General features: G+C 43.0%; 3 protein-coding genes across 3 annotated transcripts; all 3 read right to left on the bottom strand.

Moving 5' to 3' along the window:
* Positions 1–425: 425 nt before the first annotated feature.
* LOC143335358 (tissue alpha-L-fucosidase-like) lies at positions 426–4,484 on the bottom strand. Its single transcript, XM_076754736.1, has 8 exons — positions 3,952–4,484; positions 3,670–3,804; positions 3,330–3,467; positions 3,056–3,161; positions 2,759–2,959; positions 2,348–2,538; positions 1,155–1,254; positions 426–997 (listed from the first exon to the last, which is right to left on the bottom strand). The coding sequence occupies exons 1-8, from the start codon at positions 4,290–4,292 to the stop codon at positions 863–865; spliced, it is 1,347 nt and encodes a 448-aa protein (XP_076610851.1). The 5' UTR covers positions 4,293–4,484; the 3' UTR covers positions 426–862.
* A 729-nt stretch (positions 4,485–5,213) lies between these two features.
* LOC143335359 (uncharacterized) lies at positions 5,214–7,517 on the bottom strand. Its single transcript, XM_076754737.1, has 3 exons — positions 7,142–7,517; positions 6,911–7,029; positions 5,214–6,218 (listed from the first exon to the last, which is right to left on the bottom strand). The coding sequence occupies exon 3, from the start codon at positions 6,161–6,163 to the stop codon at positions 5,621–5,623; it is 543 nt and encodes a 180-aa protein (XP_076610852.1). The 5' UTR covers positions 6,164–6,218; positions 6,911–7,029; positions 7,142–7,517; the 3' UTR covers positions 5,214–5,620.
* Positions 7,467–11,956, bottom strand: zbtb8b (zinc finger and BTB domain containing 8B). Its single transcript, XM_076754735.1, has 5 exons — positions 11,828–11,956; positions 11,170–11,362; positions 9,744–10,662; positions 9,372–9,550; positions 7,467–8,813 (listed from the first exon to the last, which is right to left on the bottom strand). Exons 2-5 carry the CDS (start codon positions 11,341–11,343, stop codon positions 8,499–8,501), a joined length of 1,587 nt encoding a protein of 528 aa, XP_076610850.1. The 5' UTR covers positions 11,344–11,362; positions 11,828–11,956; the 3' UTR covers positions 7,467–8,498.
* Positions 11,957–22,010: the final 10,054 nt, after the last annotated feature.

Genomic DNA, 22,010 nt, shown 5'->3' with positions numbered 1-22,010 from the left:
CTGAAAATAAAAGTGCTAACAAGTGCTGCACAGAACCTTAAAACATCTAGAAGCACCCATGTCATCTTGTTCCCAATGGTGAACGTACTATGTAGAGCAAAAAACAAAGTTATTCTTTCATACTTGAGTGCAAAGAGTTGAGAGTTATTTAAGTCTGAACACAACACAGTGGCATGGAAGGAAGCTTTAAGTGCCATTAGGAACACTGAGAGACAACTTTTTGACTTGTCTGAAGGGACTCCAATGTTTCAAAAACCCTGCAGGCCAAGGACGCTGTGAGAATAATGTGAGAAAGTGGACCACGAACAACAGTATTTTAAAATATCTCAAAGTTTAAACCTAGTTCTGAACTTTGTTGCTTTTCCTAGAGCTTCATTGGAACCTTTAAAATCACTAATATACTGTATAAACACACAGGAAATCAATTCATCAGACAGACGATTCATCTTTTATTCAATCATTTTAAAAAGCATACAGTAAAATGATAAAAGTACCTCACATGTAAACTGCTAATTTTCAGTCAAACCACTCAAACAAATGAATCATTTCTAAACCGGCAATTAGACAGCGGAGAGGATGCCAGGAAATCTTTACACGCTGAACAGCAGATTCCACTTTTCATTCATAATTATTCAACGATTACAAAAAGAGCACAATTAAGAGGCACTGACACATTCAGTAATAAAGGAGTTGATAAAAAGGAGAGTTCCCCTTCATTTTGGCAAAAATACTTAAAACATTACATAAGCAGCGTCCCTTCAACCATAGTGCACGAGTTTCCCCTGATCCTACAAGCATGGTGAAAACCTGAGATGAAGAAATTCTAAATACTCAACTTTGCAGTGTCTGGGGAGTTTAAGGTTCACTGGACACCGTCCAGTTTGAGTGTCCAAGCTTGACTGGGGCAGTAAGGCAGTTCAGGCAGGAGGACAATAAGTCCAGCACTGGGGTCGAGTGGGGACCAGGGTAAGGGCTTTGGATTCCCCAACAAGGTCACCTGGATAACGGACAAAAATTCACAATTCTCACTATTCATATACTAGGATTCACTTCTGTTCTTACAAGGTCACATATCTTTTTCTGCCCAGGCTTCACTAACAAGCTTTTCATCACCTGTAAAAACTTAAACACGTCCACTGTATCACTCTCTTTACCTTAGTGGCTGATGATGTTTTAGGTCCCAATAGCTGCACTGTGGGCTTGGGAGGTTTAGCTGTCATGATGGCATATACAGATGCTCCTTTAGATGTATACCTAGAGAAATGAAGATGGCAAGTTGCATCAATTCAATTCACTTCAAAATAACTTTATTTGTCCCTAAAGGGGGACTTCAAAGCATGCAAGCGTGCAATCGAGTTATCAACCTTGTTAACATGTCCATATGGTGTATTTTATGTAATACAAGACACATCATGAGTGAAATAGGCAGGCAGTGCCATGCCTGAGTATTTCCACCTTGGAGCTGCCGTGGACCAATGACAGTCTATGAAACATAGGTTCAGACAGCCAGAGTTTCATAGATGACATCCATAAGGAACCAGTGCACATTTTATCCAGCTTGAGGGTGTTGACAAAGAAAGTTACAGCAAATGTTACTCAAAACAGTTTGTCACATAGCTAAACTGCTGAATTTGATGATTGCTATATTCATTATGATAATTCAGACAGAAAACTCCACATGACTTTGGGGTTGTTCCTCAAGCTGTAGATAAGAGGTGGAGGGGTGGGTCGAGACAGAAGTGAGTGCTATTCAGATCCGTGCATACTAAATGAAGTTTAAGATGTAGAGTTACATTTCGATGAACAGAGGTGAGATTTGAGGGGTTTAATCAATGCCAGGAGAGGAACTTTTAACACACGTTAAAAAAATGTATGACAAATTTGATATTCATAGCAATTAGGATGAGGTCAAAAGTACAGGTACATTTATCAGCCTATACACAAGGTAAACTGGCTATTTCTATTACTGTGAACTCTATAACTGTTCAGCTTCTGGAATAAAACCAAAGTTCCTTCTACATGTTTTATATACAGGCAATCGAAATCCATTCCTTATGGCAGCCTCTTAAAGTAGTCATAGAAAAATGTGGGGTTGATATTCTGATATACTTTTTTGAAGACTTGTTCAGACTGAAGCTGCATGAGGGATCTTCCTGTTTTGCCAGTAAATTAAGAGCTGAGGTTAATGACACCCTGCAGTCAGATCTTGTCCTGCTGACAAAGGAGCGTAAACCACTGGTTTACGACTTCTATAATGATTTATGAAAAATGTGCTTTCAATTATAAAAGACAGAAACCACAAGATCACAGACAGCTTTTCACTTTCAGCTCTCCCTCAGCTTCTTACCAGACTGGTACAGTGGTGTTCTCCATCTGGATCCTCCAGGGTTTGGAGGTGTAGATGGCCTCCCCGTTGATCTCTAGCCAGGCTCCTACACCCCTCAGCCTCTCCTCAAACACCGCTGGGATCATACCATCAGGTGTGGGACCAACATTCAGAAGGTAGTTCCCTCCCAGAGCCACAGTGTGAACCAGATCCTGCAACAGAAGCAGCACAACCAGTCAGAGACCTGCCTGATCACAGTGAGGTTCTGATAATCATTTTTAAGCAATGAAAGATAGGATGACTGATCACATGCCTGACTCGTTCTTTTTAATAAGTATTCTCTTGACAATGATGACAAAATCAGGGGACAATTATCATTATCATTCCAGAATTGGTAATCAACTCTAAACTGATACGATCACATATCCTCACCTCTATGATAGTGGGCAAGTCCATCAGCTCACTCATCTTCATGTTTCGACGGTAACCCCAGGACAAGGTGTCCACAGATGTGCACTTCTCCCACTTGTGCTTGGGCAGCTGGCCTGGAGTATATTTGTCTTCACAGTTATAGTAGCCACCATGTTTACACGCACAGCCAGATCCCCATCTGTCATTGGTCACAACAGTATCCTAAAACAAGGAAGGTCTTGTAAGCACATGTAGCCATCTGGAAACAATAACTGAATGTCTGACTTAAAAACAAAACAAAACAAAAAAAACATGTACCTTGACGGGGCTGTCATTGTAGAGCCAGGCCAGGAACTGGGTGGAGTTCCAGTAGGTGTCAGGTGCTTCCCAGTCCCCATCAGACCAGATCACCTCAGGTCTGTACCTGTAAAACAACAGGAAGATAAAGGTTTAAACACACTGCCATTCAGTTTTATTGACATGTGCCTGTCACTCACACAGGCTCATGTTACTAAGTCTGACTTACTGTACATGCAAGTGCAATAAACACATTTATACTGGAATCAGCTGATGGAGAAATTTTAGTGCAGACCTTACAACCATGTTATAGAGCTCTGGTAGTAGTTTATGCATCACAAACGCCTGCGTTTTGAATCCATTCTTCTTGTCCATCAGGTATAGCGGGTGGAACCACTCGTACAAGGAGTTATAGAGTCCATAGTGCAATGACCTAAACCAGGGAATTAAAAACCTTAAAATCTGTCACTGAAGACATGCAGAATCCATAAGAATGTGAATGTGAATGGTTAAAAGGTGACATGAACGGGGGGATTGTACGATACTCTTTAATTCACTAAATTATCAGTATATACATGTCAGCTCAGCTATAAACACTTTCCCTGTGCTTCATAACTAAACATTTGATGGCCCACCTGTTGCGCACCGCCTCTGCCAGGTCTCCCACTAAGTCCCTGTGAGGACCAGAATCAACTGAATTCCAGTTCCAGGAGTTAGGAGACCCCCAGTTAGTAAATCCTTCGTGGTGTTTGGCAGTCAGGACGACATATCTGCAGTTCAGATAATGAGGCAGTATAACATACAGTATGCGTGAGACTGCGGACCAGAGCACATTCAGGGAAAATAAGAAGCCGGAAGTAAAAAAGTGTTTGTCAGCCCACGCTCTGTTCGGACTTTCAGCTACAAATAACACTCACTTTGCACCAGAAGCCTTGAAAATGTCCGCCCACTCCCCCGGGTCGAAAAACTGCGCGTGAAACTGGGGAGCAAACTCCGGGTAGCTGAACCCAGGCGGGTAGTTCTTTGACATGTAGTTCACACACTTCTGGTCCGGAGGCTGCTGGCCCTGCCAGTGCCACCAGAACCACTCACTGCCGAACCCAGGGACGGAAAACACACCCCAGTGGATAAAAATCCCCACCTTAGCCTCGTCGTACCATGACGGCAGCGGTCTGGCGTCCAGGCTCGTCCAGTTCGCAGTGTACCGAGCCGCCGTCTGAGAAACTACAGCAGCGACGAAGGCATACACGGCTAGCATGACTGCAGCAGGTTAGCCTTTCTGCTAACTCCTGCGGAGATGCTGCTACGAAGCTAAGCGCCGATATGTTTCCAGCGGCTGGGACACCAACCCAACAGGCCTACAACACAGTCAAACATTAGACGGGGATTCCACTTCTGGTGCTACCCGTCAGTTGAAATGTTTAGCATCATATGACTGGAGCACATGAATGGTCACGTGACTGCCGCTTTCTTTCTTTTTCTTTTTTTTTTTTATACACAGCTTTATTTACAGATAAACATAACACGGGGCATGCCTTCACACACTGTGCGTCACACAAGATAAGATTTCTTAAATCCTAATTACATCCTAATTGTTGTGACGACAGATTATATTAGATATGTGGGATGGTTCATAGTCTGTATTTATTCAGTGACATATTTCTCTTTGTTGTAAACTTTATGGACAACACGAAAGTCTAAATACTCTCTCAGTACCCTCCCCACACTGTCAGGAATACAATTCCGGTGGAGTCACCCTTCATACTAAAATGCCCACCATGTGGAAGCTTTTAATAGCAGAAGGCCAACCAAAAAAATGGCCTTGTGCTTCTCAATAGTAGATACAGGTCTGCTGATGACAGTTTGAATTACTGCTTTAGTACACATATTTCTATACAAAGCGAATTCAGCATCCTTTTGTTTAATTAAGAATGATTCATTCTGGTATGTTGTGGCCCTTTGAAATGTGTTACCGAGGGTGCCTGTAGATCATATTTGGGAGACTTTTTTCGACGTTGATCGTAACTGTTCTGACGCATGTGTACTTTTTGATATAATATTATGCGTAAACAAGAGGTTTAGTTAGGTAAACTTGATATTTCTGGTCATAAATAATGGGCTAGAGAAATAACAACAATATTCTGAATAGGCGCTGTAAGGAGATTGAGTGGGAAAACTACAGCATACAGAATTTTTTAATTCAACAAAATGGGCAAAGATTTTCTCTGTACAATTGTCGATGTTGGTCAAGTATATATGTTTATATAAAAAAAATAATTTAACAAAAGAAAGAAATGGACTGACTCCAGAACAAACTAGCCCCGATCTATTTGAATATGACCCTACAAATAGAAAGGCATGCTATGGCGAAACAAGGTCAAAACCTATATTTTGTTAAATACATGTGCACATAAATTCTTTTACATTTTTTTGTTTGTTGGTTTTGACTTTGTATTTTTCCAATACTCTCTCGTTATGTGCAAGTTGTCTTTGTACATATTGTTCCCTTCATAAAGAAATGCGCCCAGCAGGCAACTTTCTTTGGACTTAATAAGGAGGCCAGCGCGGAACAAGGTATCCAGGTCTCTACTGCACCCTTGGGACCGGGTCTTTCTCGCTGCTGCACACAAGGTCCGCGGAGGTCTGAATTCTTGAGTCCGACTCATTCTTGTTGCTGCACACAACGTCCTTGTCTGTCTCAAGCCGCTCTGGGCAGGATGCGTACACAGCCAGAGCTTCCAGTCCGGCCAGGACGAGTGAATCCCGCCGCTGAGCCCTGCGGCTGTAACCGAGCCGCTTCAAGGTCCGCCGGGTGGTCCTGAGAGAGATGGGCTTCTCCTGCCCGCTGCTGTTGTACAGAGCCTGGATCTGCTCACTCGTCGCGTGGTTGTTCGCCTCCACCACACTCTCCATCCTCCTCTCACCGCTGTCCCCGACCAGGCGTTTTCTCCCGCAGGACCCCCGGTGACTGGAGGTCTTCTGCTTCTCGCACCATTCCCTGTAAACTCGAGACACGCTGGTCTTGGAAAATCCCAGCCGGTTTACCGTTTCCGAGATGCTGCAGCCGGCGCGCCGCGCTCCTACGATCATGCCCCGCTGGAACTCACTCAAATCCCGCGACTTGCCCATGTGTCACCGCGTAGTCCGACAGTCCCTCTGGAGGAACACCGCAGACATCCGCCGTCTGCCAACCACAAAACAAAGTCGTAAATAAGCGTTCTTCTTCTCTGGTTATTAGATTCAACGAAGGCTTATTGTCGCCCTCCTCAGTTGGCTTCGCGATTTCTTCTTCTTCGACCAGACCTTTCTCACAGCAGCCATTTTTTTTGGAGCACAGGTGTTACTAACCACATTAATTAAGGCCCTGTACCTTCATTAATGTGAGTGGTAACACCTGTGTCTCAGCTTTGGCTTTTTTCACCATGGCATATGATTAAAATGAACATGTAAAAGGACAATAACGTGTCCATTATGCACACACTCTGTGTATTGTACACATGATTTATATTAGGATAGTCCATAAGTGTATCCTGTGGATGTAAAAGAGTCGTGTGTACAGTTTCTGATCATGACAAATGAAGGGAACTGGAATTGAAGTTCTGTATGCATAAAGGCTTACTTTCATGGCCACAGATGCCCTTGGAGATGTAAGCCGAAGTGGTTGTTTAGAACCAAGGATTGTGGCATAAACTGTATTGTTTTTGGCACTGTACCTTTAATAAGAGCAATCAGTGGCTAGAGCCGAGACACAACAGGCTTTGCATTGTTTTCTAATCACAAAATCACAATATGTTGCTCGCTTAGCGTGCTGCCAGTGTGACCTGGCCCCTGGAAAAGCAGCAGGAAATGGAATGAAAAACAAAATCAGCATCTCACCAGACAGTGACAGTGCTGTTCTCCATCTGGGCCCTGCAGGGTTTGGAAGCATAGATGGCCTCCCCATTAATCCCCAACCGGGCACCAAGTCCCCACAGCCACCGGGGCAATCGTGCCATCTGCCATCACACCAATGGTATGCAGGTAGTTACCACCCATTGCAAGAGAGAGTGTTAGATTAATGCAAATAATTCATCACAAAATGACTGGATAAATCAGCTATGTGACGACCTTCCTCTGCCTCTTTATGATGGACGGCAGGTCCATGAGGTCTCCTAGCTTCATGTCTCTTCAGTAGCCCCAGGAACGGGTGTCGATAGAGTGGCATTTCTCCCATTTGTGGTGTGGAAGTTTGCCAGGTGTGTACCTGTCAGCACGTTTGCAGTAGCAGCCCTTACTCCACCTGTCATTGGCAACCACCACATCCTGAAGAAACACACAGAGAGTGGTAGAGAACCAAGTACAGTGACCTGCTGGCCTGTCAACTGTTTCCAACCGGACTCATTTAAGACTCAGAGCATTAATGCCAATATTGGATTTTTTTTTTTTTTTTGTTACATTCCACCACTAGGTGCTGCTCTGTAGATGACAGTAACCCCCCCCCCCCGAAAGAGTTTCCTATGTGAATCAATCTATCTGGTTGCCTACATTACTTCCAATGTCCCAACATGAGCAAGGGAATGAGACGAGTCAAAGGTGTAACGTTAATGCACGAGTCGCATTTGAAGTCGCTTGAGTCCCACGCTGATTAAAAGGCTCTTATTACTGTCACACAGTCAGACTCGACAGCTGAGTACACTCCACCTCTACCTGTGCAACATCAGCAGCATCACACCTGAATGCTGTTGTGGGAAGATCATGCTGTGCAGTCACCCTCTGTCACAATTCCTATGAAAGAGAAGGGGATTAACCAGGTGGTCATTAAGAACAATTTCTTATATATAATGGTGGGCTTGCAGCCACTAGAGGGCGTCAAAGGTCACTTTTTTTTTAATCATGCTACAGCAAGTTGATCACCTGATGCAAAATCATGACAAGCAGCAGGGAACTGTATGTCAATACATCTTCATGTAGAAAAACAAACAAAATGTGATAAATGGAAATATGTCCACAATGACATAACACATTTATTGTGACAACACCCACAACAGCTCCATTATAACCACAGGGCTCATTTTATCTGTGAAATTCTGGACAAAACATGGAACAGGCTACATTGCCCATCCTCTATGATGTTAGGAGACATCCAGAAATCTCTAACTCTGAGAGCCACGTTCTCTTTATGTACAGCACATACAGAGAAATTTGGAAGTGATCAACAAAGTCATGCGGTCGAGTGCGTAGCATGTATCAAGGCTGAGTCCTTACCGCAGCGCTCTGGGTTTGTGTTGCTGCATGTTATCCCCTCTTTCTCTCCTTTCTTGTCTCTCTCTACTGTCAGTACCAAATAAAGCAGGAATGTCCAAATAAATCATCTTAAAAAAAGACAATCATCATACAGTAATAATTTAACATCAATAACAGTATGGTCACACTTAACCCAAACAGTGGAACAGTTTTTCCTCTCTAAGTACAGTCGGTCACAGATTCACAGTGTGTGACCTACATCAGTGCAGGCAGCCAGCTGCCTTTCAAGCATCTGTTTCTCTACCAAGTCCTCAACTCTGCCGACCTCCACCTCATCTACGTCATCCATAAAACTGGACCAATCCGTACCCCCGTCCGCACGTTCCATGGGCTCTGGTTGGCTGGCGGGGTGAACAGGGGCGGCATCATCATGAGTGGTGGTCACACAGTTGCAGCTGTCGCAGATACCGAAGCGCCTGAGTCCTGGTGAAACACTGGATCCGGTGAAGGTTCGCCTGCAGCTCTTACATGACACTGGCCAGTAGTGCCTGTGGACCTGCCGATGGTCAATACAGTGAGAGACAGCACAATGTGAATCAGTTTGCACTGGCAAAACCATGTTTAGATTATTTACAGGTGAAGAAAAACAACATGGCAGCAGACACATTTACTGCTCTCATACTTCCTTCACTGCACACAAAACACAAGCGTCAGGGAAAAAAGAGCTGAATTTAACAACACCATCAGCACTCAAAGAGCTAATTAATGTTTACAACTAAATGCTAGCAATTACCAGCTTTAAGTGGTTTTGTCCAAATCATTGTATCTTAACTACAATTCTACTACAACTGAGACAAAGCACAACAATTTATCAGTAAAATACAAGAGAACAGACCATTGCCACTGTGCAATTCCCCACAAAAATTTTAAAAGTTATCTTAAACACATGATCTCTTTTTTTGTACAACAGTTCCCAACATAAGGCTGCCCATGAAATCCTTAAGAGTCTTCAATAATGTAAAAACAACTATAGGTCACATTTCAAAAGCACATGTAATTTCCCTGTTTGACAAAGTGAACAACTTTTAGACAATTGGAAACAAAAAATTCCTACACTGAGGGCGTGACTGCGAAGGTGCTCCTGTCTCGTGAACCTCTTGCCACACATGGGGCAGGGGAAGGGCCTCTCTCCCGTGTGGCAACGGATGTGTCTCTTCATGATTCCCTTCTGCTTTGCAGTGTAAGGACAGAAAGGGCACTTGTGGAGTTTCACTGGCACTACCAAACCATCACCTGCAGGGGGAGAAAGAGGCCAGCTGTTCAGATCCCAATAGAGCAGCACTGGAAAATGTGCAGCCTTTCTCTTCTTCATGAAAATGTCTTCAATGCAACATGGAAATAGTTTCAATTTCTTTTTCAATCCTACGAGGAAACATATGTACCAAGGTCAAGGTTTGTAAGAGCTGAGATTGAGCTTGTAAATTACCTGTGTCCTCTCCAAGCCAATCAGACTGGATCTCCATGATCGACGATCCCACAAACCCTAGACCTTCATCTATTCGGCCTCCTCCTGTGCTGCTACCTAGTCCTTGGTTAAAGCGCGGCCCTGCTCTGTCCCCTGGAGGACTGGGGCCTTCACCTCTGGCCAACATCTCCATCAGCTGCCTGGAATTAAAGGAAGGGCTGTATCCCAAGGGAGACCGCTCACTGGAGGGAGATGGACTTGGGGGAAGTAGCCGACCGTGATGAGAGTTATGGAGAGAGGGCCCAGGATATGAGGCCAGGTCTTTGGTGTCAGGGGACTCCATAAGCTCCTCATCAGGGTCGTACTCTATCTTGGGGTTCACTAACTCCAGGGTCAAAACAGACGATGAAGAGGATGAGAGATTAGTCTGATCCATGTGTCCCTTCTGTCCTTCACTACCAGATCCAAATTCCTCCCTGGAATGGTAATCACTGTCTATATCCCTGCTGGTGCCTGGAGTTGAGGTGACAGGGATAGACAAGGGGGTTTTCGCCAAGGACACAGACTCTGTACCTAACCCCGACCCTCTATCTGCCTCTGCAACCTGTGAATGAGGCTCTGCAGCCTCTGCACCGCTGGAGACAGCAGCAGCAGCCAGAGTGCCGCTGTCCGCAGGACCCATCCCTCCATCCTGTGTCTGGTTCTCCTTCTCTGTGTTCCTTTCCTTCTCCTTGTTGCATATTTCCAAAGATGAGCGGATGTATCCCTTACAGAAGTTTACCAGATCAGTCATCTGCAGGTAGCTGGCTGCTGACATCACCTCAATGACATTGCTTCTGTTCAGGGCCAAGCGGCCAGAGTAAAGGAAGTCCAGAATAATAGAGAAGGCATCAGCTGTCACAATGTCCAATGATGCTGTGCTGTAGCGCTGTCCATTATCCTGAAAGGGATCCATTGAGAAATTAAAGACAATTTCAGATTTAATTTCCTTGAAAATATAGTTTTGCAACTAGACTGAGAGCCAAATCCGTTTTTTTTTTTTTTTTTTTTTTTTTTAAATTATCTTTGGATCTGCCTTACTTCAATACTTTTTAAAAGTAGTAAGATTTAGAAGGAGAAGTGAATGTCCTACTTTGACAAAATCAGCAATGTGTGGCCTGCACATTAACAAACCAGACCAGACCTCCAAACCAACTGACTTACAGAGGGTCCCGACTCCCACCATCCACTCCACCCATGGGGAAGTCACTTACTTGTTATGTTCTTCTTCACTGCTTTCATAGAAAGTGATCTGTTTGTTTTGTCATTTTGTTTGTGAACACTTTAAAGCATTAATTTAATCATTAATTACACAATACCAAAAACAATATCTTAGCCATATGATTGCATTTGTTTCTAAGGGGTCATGTCCAAACCTCAGGGAATCACTGATAGCAGCTATTCTCACCTGCAGATAGTGAACCAGAAGAGCCCGGAAATAGCCGCTTCCAGCAAACAACACATTGCGGTGGGCTTTGAAGACACGACCTTCAACAAGGATGCTGCAGTCACAGAAGAAGTCCCGCTTACGCTGCTCATTGAGCTCAAACAGTAGTTTGGGCAGGTAGCAAGGCACTTCCATGTCTACACTTCAGTGAGCCCTACCAGGGATGGGGAAGAGAGAAAGGGTTAAGGGAAACAGCATGAGGTTGATACTGACACTTAAGTGTGTGTGTGTGTGTGTGTATGTGTGTCTGTGTATGTATACATACACACACACACACACACACACACACACACACACACACACGGACACATACACAGTATAGCAAGTATTTGTAACTTGATGAGCAAAGACAGTTTTGCTGTACACAATTTTATTCACTACGATTAGACAACGTTAAACACCCTGAAAGACAACAAAGCTTAAACACAAACACATTAAACCAAACAAAACACTTTTGATAGAGGAAATTAAAAAAAAATCAACTGTCAAGCAGCGTTGTGTTTGCTTACAGGCTAACATGTGTCGCTAGCGCCGAGTAGCTGGTTGTTGATACATTCTGAAACGAAACAGCACACTAATACCATACATTGAGGTAAAAGGTCATATAATATCGTCTCACCTGTGTAATAACGCGACTGAGCGTGAGAACACCTTTACTATAACAGACATCACCCAGGTACGCCGTTTCCACATTAGCCAACAACTTCCGCTTTTTTCTTCTTCGCGTTATTATTCGGGCTGCAATATCAACTCTTGGGTACATACCGCCACCTATCGTACCGGAGTATGTAGAACAGGAGCACGTTTACAACAGTCTAGATATTCTACTACAGTCCAACGTTTGTCTTCCGCTTGCAGCAAGCTGAGGCAGTCGGTGAGTGACAGAGGAGTACTGTCCATGTACTGTAAACTTTTATGTGGATTTGGTGACCACGTTTGTAAAAGTCCTTAGTAGTTAGGTCTAGAACTTGATTTCTGAACTATGAAGACTAAAGAGACGGTTCAATCAGACAGACAACACTATGAGATTAAATCTAATTTGCTATTTATATAATGTGCTATGAAAATGGGACTTTCACGAATAGCAGGATTACCTGGTGGCAAGATCACAAAATACGGAAAAGCCCCCGATTTGACATTAAGATGTTTCCTGTCAAAGTGATCTTAAGCCAGATGTAGATTTTGCATTTAAATTGTTTAATTTTGCATTGAGTTTTCAGCCAAAACATTTAATGGGATTGCTAAATCCCATGTATCCCATGTGTATTTCATGTACATTTGTGTCTTCTTTGAAATCATGATATAACCCTGCTACATGGCGATATTAATTGCCCATCAAATGGATTGATTCGTTACTTTAAGTTTGAATTAAACTTTAACACAGAGCTCTGGCTGAGAAAGTGTTCAGTATCAACAAAACATGGCGTTGTCAGCCTTCAGCTGCTGCAGTATAGTGTGGTTAGTCCTGCAGTCATTGCTGTAGCTCAGCTGAAGGCAGACTGACACAAACTAATTTAATTAAAAGGGAGTGTAAACGCTGCACATCATGTGCCTGATGTGCAACATTATTTTCCACAATGTTCCATTCAACTGTGAGCAACAAAACAAACCAATGCTCTCTACAGTAGGGACACAATGTACGAATTAACCTCCAAAATATCACCATAGAAACAGATAAACTGGCTAATTAGAGAGGAGATTCATGGAAGTATTTAGGGCAGAGAAATATGAAATACCTCTTTAATTCATGATGTGATAAAAAGTCATATTAAGCAGATGTGCTAAAATGCATCACTTGTCTCATTTGTCTTCTTTTTTTTTTGTCATTTTAGAGCATGTTTCATCATTGAGCAGTTAAACATACACATGTTTCCTTTCCCCCCTCAAAAACATGATGGCAACTGCATGTTTTCAACAGTAAAATGTTTTCTTCACCTACAGCTGGATTTTTGAGTTCAGTCTGCCTTTCTCCATCACAGAAACTCACTGATAGTGATGATGACAATGATGATGATGGTGATGATGTTGTGGGGAAGAACCTCAAAGTGTCACCCTCCTTCTCATACCAAGTCCAGCACGCCGCTGCGCGACCGCAGGCAGCTCGTGCCTGCCCACGTTGTCTGCTCAAGAATACTTGTTTATTTGCCTTCCATTTCGGAGAGAAAATAATTGCTTTTTTTATTTTCGGACACAGCAAGAGTAAACAAGTAGTTCCTTCAGCGCTGCGCCACACCCTCTCAGCACAATCCACAGCTCTCAGAAGTGTTTTTACACTGATGGGTGCCGACCGAGCGACTTATTTGTTTCAGATATTTTCCCATGGCAAACAGGGCGAATACAAAGGCTTCGTGGTGGCCTGGGGAAACCACAGGGTAGGCGTACATGAGCCTCCATACTCACCCTCTTTTGAAAATGAAATTTATAGCACCTCATAAAAACTCTATTCACGCTTATAAGCACTAAATATAAACCAGCAGGGTTTGACTCAGTCCTTGTAAACTTGACCTGATGGAGCGCCGTGTCCGGCCGAAGGCAGGCCAACCGTCAGCTGACCTAGCTGCCCATCCCTAACGCGAGTCGATCCCAAAGTAAAGCTGAAATGGGATGAACTCTGAGGTAGCTCTGGTCGCTGACCTTCTTCTTGCACTGACTCAGGGAAACACAGGGCCTTTGTTTTGGTCTTTTGTTGACATAAGGGCAGGAAACTCCCTCTCCACAGACATTTCACAGCCAAGCAATCACACTGGAGTTTGTACAATACTGACCTATCTGTGTGGCAGTTTAATGCTAGTTTACACCCAGCAACCCCTTAGGAACAAATAATATTGTTGATTTATGACTGGGTTTTGGCTCTATGATTATGATGGCGTATGATTTACTGATCCAAGCCCAGTCTAAAAAGTAAATAGATGTAGCGACGGCTGTTATGTAAGGCTGCATCCAGATTTGGGACCTCACTCATTGTGTGTGTTAGCCACTGTGAGACCCACGGCTGGCACAGAGGGCTCCAGCAGCACCCCTCTGGGTCCCTGTGGTCTGCGCCTCAGCACATAACAGCCACTTAGGACGGCATTTTCCCAGGCTGAGACAACACACCACGGTGGCAGCGCGAGCCACAGAGAGGGCCTGATTAAAGAGTAGGGACAATGGAGGGAGAGAGACCGTGGTGGCATTTTCCATCTCTGCCGCTGTCTCCTGGGGGGACCAAGTATGTGCCATGAAACGTTTGAATTATCCCAGAATCTCTGGAATTCAGACAGAGGCACCGCGGAGAGGACCCTCGACCGGGGATCAAAGAGCTTTGAGAGGAGTGCGGTGGACTGGTGGTGAAGTCGAGTACATAGGGGAGTATGTGTGTGTGCATGCTTGTGTGTTTCAGAACACTGACTTGAAACAGATAAAGACAATGTTTGAATTTGAATCATATTTTCTTTTATGGCTACATGTCTAAAGATGTTTTCAAAAAAGCCATGTTTGACTTCTGAGGAGGCAGTGAGCATTGAGCAATGAAACACAGGCATGTGGTGTGTGTGTGTGTGTGTGTGTGTGTGTGTGTGTGTGTGTGTGTGTGTGTGTGTGTGTGTGCATGTGTTTGTGTGTGTGTTGCCGTCCTTTTATCCCTCATGGGATCAGATAAAGCAATCATAGCCAATCATTGGGATTCTAATACAGCGGGCGCCCCTCTCTAGCTTGGAGACGCCACTCTCCTCTGTGGTGGCAGAGGAAGAGAAAAGCGAGAGGGGGAAACCTCGTCCCTCTCTTTCTGTCTATCTCTCTCTGTAATTATCACTTAATGTTCCTCGGTGATCTGGAGACGTCTGTCTCTCGCTGTCCTTTCTTCCCTCGCTGGAGAGGAAATGTATAACAGTCTGAAATAAATCTGCCAGCCTTTTTATTATTGTATATTTAGCACCAGAACAGAGTAGTAAATGGAGCCGTCCCAGACCACAAGCTTCCGGTAGCGCAGGGCCTCAGCGCTGGCTGGCTGTCTTTGCCACAGCCAAGTCCAAAGATCAAAGCCTCTTGTACTATATACAGTTAGCTCGTCGTCCTCAAGCATTGACCTCAAGCAAGTTTTCATGTCTGAGAAAGACAGCGTGTGTTTGTGCATGAGCTACATGCAGAGTGTATAGAATTAGTTCACTACACAAGTATGCCTTCCAGCAAGCCAGTTTTGCATGAACATCTGTTGTGTGTGCTTTTCTGAATGTGTGCGAGAGCTTTCATGTCTGTCTACATCCATCTATCTCTGTGCTGTAAGTCAAGCTTTGTCATGGCATTGTTTTGTGTTTGTCCTATGTCAAAATGACAGCAGTGCACTTACATAGAGAAAAGTGTACAAAGTGGAGGCCTGGTGAGTTGTCTCTGGGATTCAATGAGTTAGCGTCATGTATGATCTGATGTATCTGTGAGTCCCAAACAGGGCACTTCTTCGGTTGCCATTGGGTACAAGAAAAACTGATGTGCTTGCTTGTGATTTCATTTATGAGACACATCCACACATTTGTGTTAACAAGGAAAATAAGCAGCCGTAGGATTACTAATCTTTAGTGAATTTATAACCTGGGAGCTGCGCATGTGTTACCTAAAACTAGTTGCCAAGCAAGCAAGGAGATTAAATAGCTCACTGAAAGTAATCAACACACAAATAATCAGCTAAAAGTAACATAAAGCAAATAAAATAGCAAGCTAAAGATGATGAATAAACAGTTTAAATTGCAAAAAGTATGAATAAATGGTGGAAAATGTAGCTAAGAGTATCAAATATACAGTTTAAATATACTCTTTAGCTAAAAACTCTGGATAAACTGTTGAAATAGTTGCTAAAATAATGGGTGTACAGTTGAAATCGGTAGCTAAAAATAATGACTAAACAGTTCAGATAGCTAGATTAGCTTAGCTTAAAGTAATTGTGCTACTATCACTCTAAGCGGCAGCAAACTTGATCAAAGTCACCTAAATACTGACAATTCAACAGGATGATTTATTTGATGAATCGTGTGCAATAAAAACCAGTTTATAATCCATTGATAAACGTATATATTTTACTTATATATGATATTTTGACGTAATGGCTGGTGTGTGAACTCATCTGACAGGAAAGTGCGGGTGTGTCACATGAAAAAGATAACTATTCATGAGAGGACTTTTTCAATTCTTCACTACAATGCACAGTACAGAGTGTGTGCGTGTTTATAGATCAGCTGAGCTGACCCAGTCCATTAGTTTTAATGACCGACTTAGTTTGGCGACAGTACAAATAAGAATGCAGACAGAATCCAGATTCAGTGTTCGATGCATCCATTAGCTCAGTAGTCATTTTTAATCGTAAAAGCCTCAATCAGGACCATTAAAAGTGGTACCAACTTGGTCAGGACACTGACTTTATTACCCTCATCTTTCCTCCAACAAAATCTTCCTTTCTTTCCCTGCACACTCACTGTAATCCCCTTCTCGGAACGCTAAAAAAGTCCCAGCAGTGGGGTGGCGGCAGGTTTTTATGCTGGTTTTTAGGGGCTTATGCCTGCTCTTCCGAGCTGCCGTCGGAACGAGGTGATGGCTGGATGCCTCCCTGATAAGGCCGTAATCTGAGGTGTAAAGTTATAAGAGGGATTTGGGAAAGTGAGACGCTGTCAAAGAGCAACAGCAAAGGGTGTTTGGGGCAGCGTTAAGCAATGATGGACCGCTAACTCCAGGGTTCATGGCTCTAGGAGAGGTTTTATGAACCAACCTGTTAATCTAAATCTCTGAATTTCAAGCTGATCTGGGAACAGATGCATATGTCTTCAATATGCCCTGGTCATGTACAGTTTCCTTTGAGAACTGCTCGCGCCTTTTCTTTAGACGCTGACCAGAATAGAAAGCCGATAGAGGAATTAAGCATCACATGACTCCGTGCAATAAAAATGAGTCTGCTCCATAAACTTGAATGATAGTCAGCTTCCCAGGCAATACGCTTCAGCAAAACTAGTCTTAAAGTGGCTAATATTAGCTGAGCCTTAACCCTCCCCCCCCCCGCCCCCAACCCTCTCAGTCATCAAATCAGGCACAGTCGCATGCATGGCTGAAGGGACACTGTGGATTAGCCCTGAACTCTTTCATTTTTCACTTTCCCCTTTTCCTCCTCCTCTCTCTCTGCGGCTCATAAAAGATTGCGTCCCGCGTGTGATGTGGCGGACGAGCGCAGTCAGAATGAACTGATTACGGACGAGGGCCGGCGTGCCTTTGAGTCATGGCACCGAACGACATTCTTGAAGCACTTAAAAATAGTAACAGTTGGCTTTTTTTTTTTTCAGGTTTGTTTTTCTCATTGGACGACTTTGGGGCATCCTCTCTTGGCTTTTTTGGAGACTGGAATCATAACCAGATTCTTTTTTTCCCCCCCTTCACCCCCCCACCCCCCCACCCCCCTTTCATTTTGTTATTGGGAGTTTGTTTAATCTTGTAAAGAAAATTGGCTTAGCGTGGGAAAGGCGGAATTCTTTTGGGGATAGGTTTTGTTGTTTTAGAGTTGTGAGCGTTGTTTTTGCAGTGCAGGAAGAAAAAGTGCCAGTCTGTGCCAAAACCTCATGAAGTATAGATAAAAAGGGGCTGAGTGAGAGGGAGGCCGCAACACCACGACAAAGATATGGGCTGTCCAAGCAAAGAGCTTTACAAATGACGATCTCCATGGAGAAAAAAAAAAGGGGGGAGACAAAATAAGGGAGGATGGGAGGGGAAGAGGAGGAGGGAGGAGAAGAGGAGAAACAAATGTGGATGGATCGGTGGGAGGAGGAGGAAGATGGGTATTGGGGGGAAATAACGCGGAGCAGTGAGGAGGGAGGGGAGGAGATGAGAGGGGAAACATTCCCCCCTCGCCCACATTAAAGACATAAAAAAGAAAACAAACAGAAAAACATGTCTGACATAAAGAGGCTGGTTTCCGCGGCGACAGCACAATGGCTGCCTGTGGCTCTCGGGGCCCTCGCCGTCCCGTCTGGGGCCCGGCACCAGCGAAAGTCACCGCAGTCATAGGGCCCATCAGCGTGTGTGTGTGTGTGTGTGTGTGTGTGTATGTGTGAAACATGGTGAATGTCATCATGGGCCTAGTACTGTGGGAACCGCCATGAAAGGGACCCCACTCGGAAGCCACAAAAGTTCCTTTCTGCTTCTTCTCTTCGGCTTTTAGCCTCTTTATTTATTTTTGTGTAGGGGAGCCGGATGAGGAGGGAGGACTCTCTCTCTCTCTCTCGCTCTATGTCTCTCTCGCTCTATGTCTCTCTCTCTCTCTCTCTCGCTCGATGTCTCTCGCTCTCCGACAGGCAGCGGTACCCATCGCTGCAGCCCTCCTGCCCTCTTGACACCTCAAATCACCACTATCTCAAACATATATACTGACTGTGTCTAACCCCATTTCTCCGGAGGTTTATTCACACCTCATATCAGCTCAATCAGATCATTAAAAACACAATGCAGCTCTTTGGAAGCACCCTATAGGAACAAACCTGCCCTTCCCAGGAATGCCTCATATATCCAGGTTATTCTGAGTGAATGGTGGAGACGGCCAGACAGGCAGTGCCACAGGTCCCAGGCATTCCTTATGTGTCTGAAGGGCAGATAATTCCCTCATGGGTCCAGCCTGGACAGTGCCAAGCTACTCCAGTGCCAGTTCCCATGCCAATCCAATCTTGACCCCAGTGACTGAGCGCCCAGCCACCGGCTGACTACTATAAAGGCCTCATACCAATAAGAAATCAACCGATTTTTTGGGGAGGGTGTATGTCAATAGCACTTGCATACAGCAGGGCACCATGCAGGGCTCCTTTGACCACAATTGGCCTTTCATATATTCTCCTCAGGGGCTCTAGACTGTGAACAAACATTTGATTTTGACTGATGTTATCCGATTACAGCTGAGGGGTTATTTTTGGGTACCTTACTATTTTAAAAGATATGGTCACAAACACGAATGTCATTCTTACAAACGTCTCTTAAATATAAATTGTTAAAAAAAAGAATTTTGAAGAATCAAAAGCATCAAATCATTTTTAAAGAACAACACTCTCATTGGCTCACAATCAAAGTTTTGCTCCCTCATTTCAGTATTTCCTCTTACATTTTCAAAAACTTGCTTGTATTTCAACATGTCTGTGTTAACTGTGTTTTTCTATGCGTTTATATTAAGGTATAAATTCTCATATATTGGTTCTTTAGTTGCACATTGTTGCTGCAGTGGAAACCATGCACCATCTTCATATCTAAGATTTCTGATAAACGGAAAGATTATCTTGTCATTGTCAGAATTTATTTTAGAAAATGGAAATGAACGATGTTGTTTTATTATGTTGTGAAAATGTGGCATCAGACAAGCATTAAAGTGAAATTATGAATATTATCATTTCTTTCATCTTCTTTTTACCATCTCTTTAATTTTATTATTTTGAAATCCTGTAATGTGTCTTTTCATGTTGCCACGTCCTCCTTATTATATGTTTTATATCTTTAATTCATGTTTTTTTGTATCGCATATAAATCACCTTTAATTGCCTTGATGTTTAAAGGTGTTATACAAATAAACTTACTTTGCCCTTGCCTTTAAAACATTCTTTTTTAAAAAAAAAAAAAAAAAACTAAAACGTATAAAAATCAGTTTTGCAAATGTTTAATGAGGAAAGAAATGCATTTGAAATATTTGTTAAACCTCATGGATACACACAATGCATTTCAGTAAGTAACACTGAATGTAAACAAAATTTTTGTCTCTAGAGCCCTTTAATGCTCTGGAATCCAGGTTCATTTTGGGTCAGTTTGCTGGGTATCTATGCATTCATTTTTGTTTTTCTTCAGCACATTTTAAACTGCTGAAGTCTGGCTTCTAATTTTCTAATTTTAAAGCTGATAGGAACCCAAAACACATGAAAATGATAGATTTTAGTAAAGTTTTACAAATCTTAAATGATAATCACTCAAAATATTATTATAGAATTCCCATTACAAGAACAATAAACTCCTCTAATATTATAGAACAGGTTGTAAAAATATTGTTTACATATATTAAAGAAATGTATTGTGACTTTTTTTCAAGTCAGTCGTATGCCTTTAACACTGAAAGTCTGTATGCCTGTAAATCGCTGAAAACATTACAAATTCAGTATTCTTCCCCAATTTTTTTTTATGGTCGAAACATATTAAAAAAGCATTTTCAAGTGGTTTCCTAGCTAGTCTCTGCATGATATATAAATCAAGTTATGTTACTAAAAATAAAACTATCTAATGTATTCACAGCTGAATAGACTCCAGAGGTTTGAGAATGACTCACGTGTATGATATTGAGACCACTATTGTTTGTAATTGTGCACTTTTGTTAAAAAATGCACTAAAAAAGACTCTTTGTGTCTGTTTGATCCTTAATGGCTCTTTAATGGCTCACTATGAGTTATTCTCTTCGTTGTCAACAGGTTAAAATCCTCTGGGTATCTTTTTACATGGGAGTATCAACATTTTAAGGGAAAAAAAATGTTGCTGAAAGTTGGTTTTTTTTGCTGCTGAAAAACAGTACAAATAATCAAAGTCATCCATGCAGTGAGACGTATCTGATCAGTTATTCAGTTTGACATGAATGCGGAGAAAAAGGTCGCAAACAAATGCTGAGCTGGTTCCATCTCACAGACTTTCAAACAATAGCAATAGTCATGCATCAGAAACAATAATTGCAATTGTTTGTGCCTTATAAATTGTGGGTATGCACTGTCCACATGCGTGTGGAGGAGTTGCGTGTGTGTGTGTGTGCTTGTGTGAATCAGTTCATGGCCTGTGTGTGTGTATTTCCCCGAGCGTTCACACGTTCATACTGCAGTTGCGCATGTGTGCGTGTGTGTGCAAATTGTAAAAGTATGAGCTTGTTAATTTCAATAAGGGACGTTGCCTTGTTGTGGTTTGGAGGGAGGGGAGGGAGAGGACTTGAAGTGGCCGACCAAGATCGCCAGAAATCTCCCAGAATTCCATCCCACCATCCAGTGCCAGTTCTCCCTCTCCTTCTTTATGTTTCTCTCCATCACCCCCTCTTCACACACCCCCACCATGAAACCATTTTCATAATTAACTTATTTATTTATTCATTCATCTTCTTAATTACTTTCCACTTCGAACGTGTTTTTCATGCAACTTGCCTCATCTTGGAACAACTGGGAAGTGTGGCCGGCAAGAAAAACAATGAGTGAAACCAGAGTGATTTCATTAAAAAAAAAAAAGCGGGGGGGGGGGGGGGGGGGGGGGGCTTGTGATAGAGAGAAGAAAGTTATTCTTTGAAGAGAAGGATGGGTGGGTGATAAAAATAACAACAGAGAAGAGACTGAAGCCTGACTTCATAGATGTCTCATTTCTGTCAGACTCTTTTTTTCCCCTGTTTTCTGATGCTGAAATTAGATCCAGATCTGAATTAAGGAATGATTGGTAATGAAAGGATATGTAGACAGTGGGGGTTGTTTGGAGTGAGGCTGGGAGGAAGAGAGAGAGGGATTTCTCTTTTCTGTTAGTCCTGACTCACACTCACCACACTCTAATCCCCCCTGGTGACAGTCACACTGATTACTGACACTTGGGTATTACAAACACACGCACATGTCCATGTTTTAAGTTAGTTTATTGCTTTACATGTATGATATGATAAAATGCAGGCTGGCAGGGCTCAGTTACAGCCACATCCAATGCAAGGGAGGCAAACAGGAAAACAATGCTGTTGAAAAGGACATCCTCCTAAAAGGGACAAGGAAAAAGAAACATCTGCAGTAAGAGAAAAAAGAAATCAATTAAAGTATACCTGA

This window comes from Chaetodon auriga, chromosome 17 (assembly GCF_051107435.1).
Source record: "Chaetodon auriga isolate fChaAug3 chromosome 17, fChaAug3.hap1, whole genome shotgun sequence".
Taxonomy (NCBI): Eukaryota; Metazoa; Chordata; class Actinopteri; order Chaetodontiformes; family Chaetodontidae; genus Chaetodon; species Chaetodon auriga.
This window is presented reverse-complemented; position numbering and strand designations above follow the sequence as displayed.